At 29.3% G+C, this 6818-nt stretch overlaps 1 protein-coding gene across 1 annotated transcript; it reads right to left on the minus strand.

Annotated features, from left to right (window-relative positions):
• Positions 1 to 61: 61 nt before the first annotated feature.
• On the minus strand, positions 62 to 4067 carry LOC122514317 (pre-mRNA-splicing factor ATP-dependent RNA helicase DHX16). Its single transcript, XM_043631047.1, has 14 exons — positions 3874 to 4067; positions 3538 to 3736; positions 3293 to 3461; positions 2974 to 3215; positions 2675 to 2880; positions 2293 to 2588; positions 1913 to 2217; positions 1622 to 1779; positions 1382 to 1544; positions 1174 to 1284; positions 647 to 1082; positions 461 to 566; positions 212 to 384; positions 62 to 113 (listed from the first exon to the last, which is right to left on the minus strand). Exons 2-14 carry the CDS (start codon positions 3698 to 3700, stop codon positions 62 to 64), a joined length of 2580 nt encoding a protein of 859 aa, XP_043486982.1. The 5' UTR covers positions 3701 to 3736; positions 3874 to 4067.
• Positions 4068 to 6818: the final 2751 nt, after the last annotated feature.

Below are 6818 nucleotides of genomic sequence, written 5' to 3' on the forward strand. Positions count from 1 at the left end.
TTATTGTATAAATAATGAAAAATATATTTAAAAATTGATAAACTTCTTAGGAATGGCTTCATTATCGTTTAATAAATTTTTCTATTCGTTCTTGCTTTCTATTTCCGTATACCCTAATATATTTATACAAAATAATTTAAAAATGCCAATAAATACGATAAAATAAGAATGAACGTTAATTAAAGTTTTCACGTTAAAAAGTAGTTTTGACCATGAATTGCTTTTTTTCGTAAATACTAATTCGTGATAAAGTAACCATCGTGGAAGTTCTTGGAAAAGTGAACTATTCGGATGAATGGATACCGTTTGATGTAGTTTCGCTGTTTTGTAATGTCCACCTTTCGACAAACGTGCAACGTGATAAAAATAACCTGCAGTGATCGCCTAAAATATATTTGAAGAATAAATGTAATAAAATAATTTAAAAATTATCTAGATTAACAATAAAAATATTACATACTTTTCGAATATTAATTGTTTCCGTAATACCCGATACAAGTTCCATTTCAACTCGTTGCATTAGGCCAATTAATTGTTCCCTAACGTCTCTAGCTCGTTTCATCGATCTAATCAAACAAAAATCTATTGTCAGAACGATGTAAAGAAAAATTAAAAAATGAGAAATACAAATTCAATACGTTCGTACCTATGCTGTATAAAATTTTCGTAACACCAATGTGTACTAAAATCACTTTGTTGCCATTGATTATAAACGTTGAGTAAAGTAAGATGATCGCCACCAGGCACGTGAAAATTTTTTCTCGCTGTATCCGCGTGTATAATTTTATCTTTAGGTCTGTAAAAAATAGCTCCGTTAACGGAAAGCATAGCAGCTATTGTAGCTACTTCTTCAGAGCAACGATAACGTTCACTGGCTAATAACATTTTAGCCATCATCGGATCGAGCGGAAATTCTGCCATTCTTCGACCAAGTTTAGTTAATTCACCACGATGATTTAACGCACCCAAAGCATAAAGTTGTTCTAAAGCTAATACTAATGTTTCATGGGGTGGTGAGTCGAGAAAATCAAAGTGAACCAGATCATTAATACCTAAAGCTTTTAACGTGAGTACTGCATTACCTGTAAAAGTTATCATTAAAACATTATTATTATTATTATTAATAATAATGATGAAAGTAATTTCATATAAAATTATAGATTGAATACAGACCAAGATTTATCCTTTGTATTTCAGGTACAGTATTATCTTCCAACTCGTTTTGATATGCCCATGCCGTATAAAGCCTGAAACATTTACCTGGTGCTACTCTCCCAGCACGACCTGATTATATTTAATAACGTTAAAAAGTTTTATAACACTTGCATTAGAGTAAAGATTTTATTTTCATTCAATTTCTTTGCCTACGAGAGTAACGTACCTGCACGCTGCATCGCAGAAGCTTTACTAATCGGAACAACCATTAAACTTTCCATTCCTGTTCGTGCATTGAAATTGTTTTGTTTCGCAAATCCAGGATCTATCACGTAAACGATATTGTCGATGGTTAAAGACGTCTCTGCTATGTTAGTAGCCAGAACCACCTATTGATAAAAATAATATGAAAAGTAAATTCTAAAAATGACACGAAAATAATAAAATATAAAATAAAATAAAATACCTTTCTAGCACCAGCTGGAGTAGGTTGAAATATTTTGGCTTGCATATCACTTGGTAAATTGGCATAGACAGGTAATATCAAAAGTTCAGCCAATTTACTTCCCAGCCTTCTAACTCTTTCTTGTAACATTTCTTGACAGGTCTCAATTTCGTCTTGACCTAATCGACATTTTTTCAAATTACTAGTTGATTTGCAACTGTTTAATTTCACGAATATTTTAATTGGTACTTGTATCTATTCATATAATCTATTAAATAATTCTAATGATTAACATTGAAAGCATATACTTACCAGTTAGAAATACCAGTACATCTCCTGGTGGTTGCGTTGCATGAATTTGAAGAATAGAGACTACGCATGCATCGATGTAATCTGCTTCAGGTGCTTTCGTATAATATATATCTACAGGAAAACGACGACCAGGTATACGAAAGATCGGTGCGTTGTCAAAGAATTCACTAAACTTAGTTGCATCTAATGTTGCAGAAGAAATTAACAATTTCAAGTCTGAACGAAATCTTGTTATATCCTTAACCAAACCAAATAAAATATCGGTATGTAATGTACGTTCATGAGCTTCGTCGATTATCATTACACTGGAAATAAAATATACTATTGTTATGTATAGAAATTGAAAAATATTCTTTTATAAAACTATTTTCAAATATTACCTATATGACGCTAAATCAGGTTGGCTAAGGAATTCTCTATGCAATGTACCATCAGTCATGTATTTTATACGCGTACGATGAGATGTACAATCTTCGAAACGAATTGCATAACCGACTTCGTTACCAAGTTTGACAGCCATTTCATGAGCTACTCTAGCAGCTACAGACATTGCTGCTACTCTGCGAGGCTCACTACAACCAATTATTTTATCGTTTTCTGCGAAACCTGCCGCATATAAGTACTGTGGAATTTGTGTCGTTTTTCCTGAACCTGTTTCACCTTCTATTATTAGAATCTAAATTAAAGATATTAAGTTATTTATCATTAATTAAATATTGTAATATAAAATTGTTTTGTTTCAAATCATAATCAATGTAATACCTGATGTTCTTTAATAGCTTGAATAAGATCATTCCTGAAAGGATATATTGGCAAGCTCTTTTTGGTTTCTTGTATCGTTTGTAAAATTGTAGCCTGTGGAGAAGGACTTGGTTCACGTTTAGAACTTTTTTTTTCACTTCCAGGTATATGCAGCCCCTGAATAAATTCTATTTCATCCTCCAATATAAGATCATAATCTTGTTGAGCTGTAATTAAAATATATTATTAAAAATTATTATTAAATATCAAATATATTAATAAATCAGGAAGATGATTAATTAGAATAATTATTATTATACCTTTTCTATCTTTGGCTCCAAATCTAAATACTGCAGATGACATCTGATCTGATTCCCATTTACTTTGTTCGGATTGCGGTGGTTCTGTATCACGTTGGGTTTCTTCCGCTTCCAATTTCTTCTTTTCCAATGGCATATGATACCTTTGCACTCTTTCGAGTTCTCTTGCCTTTTCATGTTCCTTTGCTAATTGTAATAGCTGTTTCTTATGTTCCCTCTCACGTTTTTCACGTTCTGTTAAACTATAAAGAAAAATATTTTGTAAATAATTTAATTTAATAATAATACTATCAGATTATAAGTATAATTAATAAATTACATTTCTTCTTCGAAGAGGTATTCATCATCAATAATGTCTGCTTCTAATTCTGCCACCTTATCCTCTTTACGCTTCTCTAAATATTTTCTACGAGATTCCACTCTTAGTTTTGGAACAAGCTTTTCTCTCGCATCAGTTTCCATAAGTTTAAGTCTTTTTGCTGCCTCGGCTAGAAAACAAATATATTTTATGTTAATGTTAAAGAGAAGAAAATGCTTTAAAAAATTGAAACAATATGATCTTACCTGCTCCGGAGCCAGCAGGCATAGCAACTTTGCGTGTCTTACTATCATCCTTAGCTTTGAGACGGTTAGCGAATTCATCTCTCTCTTTGATATCTTTCCTACGTCTTTCTTCTTCACTATTACTATCCTCACTTGAGGAATCTTCTCTTCTGTATTTGCTCATTATAAATATTTTAAGTAGATTATATTAAACTTAGACCTATATGAAAGTAATAACAAAAATTCTAAATATATATACATATATTTAAAAACACATTACTATTAATTAAATGATTAGTATTATACAATAATTTAATTTATTTAATTAAGAACAAATAAATTATTAATAAAACTAACTCAAAATGTCACTTTTCTATTTCATAGGTTATGTTTTGGTAAACCGCGAACACTACTACCACTGTATCACACACACACATACGTTACAACCGTAAGGACATCTGACGGATTAAATGACAATTATTAATCGATATTATTTTCGCGCTTCTCGAATGTGTCCCGTTCGATATTTTTAAATTTCTACTTGTTACGTAAATTTGAAAAGAAATATTTTAAATAACAAATATCATGGATTAATTAATAATTATAATTAAAAACAGATTATTGTGATGTTCATTTTTATACGTTGATATTTCATTTAAATTATTAAATATTCTAACCAGAGAAAATAAATGTTAAGTATCGTAATAAAGAAGTTAATGAAATATACAAATTACATTTATATTTGTTCTAATGTAAAGAATTAAAATTTAAAAATGAAATATTATCGAAAGGAACGTGTCGACGACATGAATTAATACGTTTACGGATAGTTGATAGTTAAATATATTTTTTCGAAGCGTATATTATCTCGAATATATTTTATTATACATACATTAATGAAAATATATACATGGTAGACTGCAGCTCATAAAAGCAGCAAAGTATCAATATAGTCATCAGCTACAGTATTCGTACGCGGATCTGTTTGAACGACGTCCTCTCGATAAAGTCGATTTTTTTTATTTATATTTTTATTTATTTATTTATTTGTTTTATCGACATTGTGTAAATCGGGAATTTTTCGGGAGGCACGTGTAGGCCGACACGTGTAGACCATTGAGTTTCACGAAATTAATCTTTTCCCGTTTCACTATAGTTTATTTTATTCATTACTATTTTTTTTCTTTTTATATTCCTTTATGAACATTCTCGACAGACACGATGATCCTGTATCGCGTGACGGCAAAGTCCTTTTTTAAAGGACATAAAAACGCGTTCCTGAGAATAAGAATGACGATTGGGCAAACAGATATAGGAATACTTTCACTGATCTTCAAATAACATTTGAATCTTATTCTCTTTACTTTCGCACCCTTTTTCTCTTTTCTCTTTTTTTTTCTTTCTTTCTTTAGCTCTCGCTTTGTTTTTTTTTTCCTCTAATTTTCATTTCGCATATTTCTATAATAGTCTCACTCATTGTTTATCTCTTGCACTCTTTCGTAATTCATTTTTCTATCTTTCTTCCTATACTACTGCACAGCCAAACACTTACTTGTTCGATCACTCGACTTCTAATTCATTATGCATTTTCCCCTCTATTTTTATCTCTTTTCATTTTATTCTTTTTAAATTTAATATCGTTTAAAACATGATTGAACGATGTGTGATGTTTGCGATAATTAGGATATTTCAACGGTTCGATAAAACCGTATTTATATTTTCTTTTTTTCCTTCATTATTATTATTATTATTATTATTATTATTATTATTATTATTATTATTTTTGTTTCGAGTTTCAGGCGTATTTTCTGCGTGTGTGTTATTTTTCTTATTTCTTTTCAATTGATTCCTTTTTACGGATTATTTCATATCGATTCCAGTTACACGCACGATCGATTCGAAGTACCGACAGACACTTAGGTTCTTATTATCTCGCTTTTTGTTCTTTTTTTTTCTTTTTTTAAATCATAGTTATTTTATTTAGGTCTACGTATTCATTGTAATTCGATCATTTTTATGTTTTTTTTTTTTAAATCGAATTGAAAAAATAACCGCGTCGTCTCGTAGATTACATTTGTACTTCGTTCTAAACCTTCATTTCCGAGCTTTCACAATCCAAGGATTACATTATCGTTCGTGTGTTATTACAATTCTAAAAAATAATTCTAAGAGACACAGAGCAGAAAATGCGAGATATTAGAAACCTTAGGCTTCTTTTACGTCTATTAAATATTAATAATAACGTTTTTAAATATACAAAAAGAAAAACGTTATTATTATTATTATTATTATTATTATTATTATATTAATGCCTATGTTTAAGATCGGCATTGAAAATACGAGGATGGGTTGACAAAATTTCGAGCATGTTCTTTCTCTCTCTCTTTTTTTTAAAACTTTTCAAACTACGTTGAAAAATAAGGGCAAGTTTGTCCTGATGCTAGAACAATTCAATTTTTTTTCTACGTTAGACTCGAAACGTTTTCAACCCATTAACGACGTATACATCATTCTCAAACGTCGCTTAATTTAAAATTCGTTTTTTTTTTTTTAAATCGAACCCCTTTCAATTACGAGACATTATTACACAATGATCACATTAGTTTTTGTTTTGTTTTTTTGTTTTTTGGTTTACTAAAGATGACATGCAGCGTACAAAACATATCTCATACATATATTTATATATTTATTTATATATATATATATATGCATATATGTATAATATTTATCGTTTAATTTAATGTTGTATTATTTTCTTTTCTTTTTGTTCTTTTTTTTTTGTAATTTTTAATTTTTATTCTTACATTTTACCGATTTTTTTTACCCCCACTGTAATACTAATCGTTTCCATTCGTTAGTTTTGTCATTTATTATTATTGTTACACGCTATATTTTTTAAATATATATTGCGTTACGATGCTCTTAATAATATCCTATTCGAGGAATTATTTTAAAACGATATCGGTACTTTTTTTTTACGCAACGATACACACACGGTGGCATTTATTAAACGAGCCAAGTACGCACAACGAACGACGACACTACGCCATCATTTTTTTTTTTATTTTTGTCATTTTTGTCTTCTTTCTTTGAAATTAAAAGAAGCGTTACGTACCATACACAAAACAAAAGAAAATTCCGATTATAATCAAATGGCGCGAATGGTAACGTTAATAATTATAATTAATAATAATAATAATAATAATAATAATAATATAATAATAATAAAAATTATTATTACAATAATAACAACAACAATAATAAAAAAGAATAATAATAATAATATTGCACGCATGGTTAGG

The sequence above is a fragment of the Polistes fuscatus genome, unplaced genomic scaffold (assembly GCF_010416935.1).
Source record: "Polistes fuscatus isolate 324 unplaced genomic scaffold, CU_Pfus_HIC Scaffold14, whole genome shotgun sequence".
NCBI classification, from domain to species: Eukaryota; Metazoa; Arthropoda; class Insecta; order Hymenoptera; family Vespidae; genus Polistes; species Polistes fuscatus.

Coding starts and splice junctions, on each gene's coding strand:
- LOC122514317 (XM_043631047.1), bottom strand. CDS start 3,700: ATGAGCAAATACAGAAGAGAAGATTCCTCAAGTGAGGATAGTAATAGT. Junction 1,545..1,621: donor CTCCAGCTGGTGCTAGAAAG/GTATTTTATTTT, acceptor TTTTATCAATAG/GTGGTTCTGGCTACTAACAT. Junction 1,083..1,173: donor AATACAAAGGATAAATCTTG/GTCTGTATTCAA, acceptor TAACTTTTACAG/GTAATGCAGTACTCACGTTA.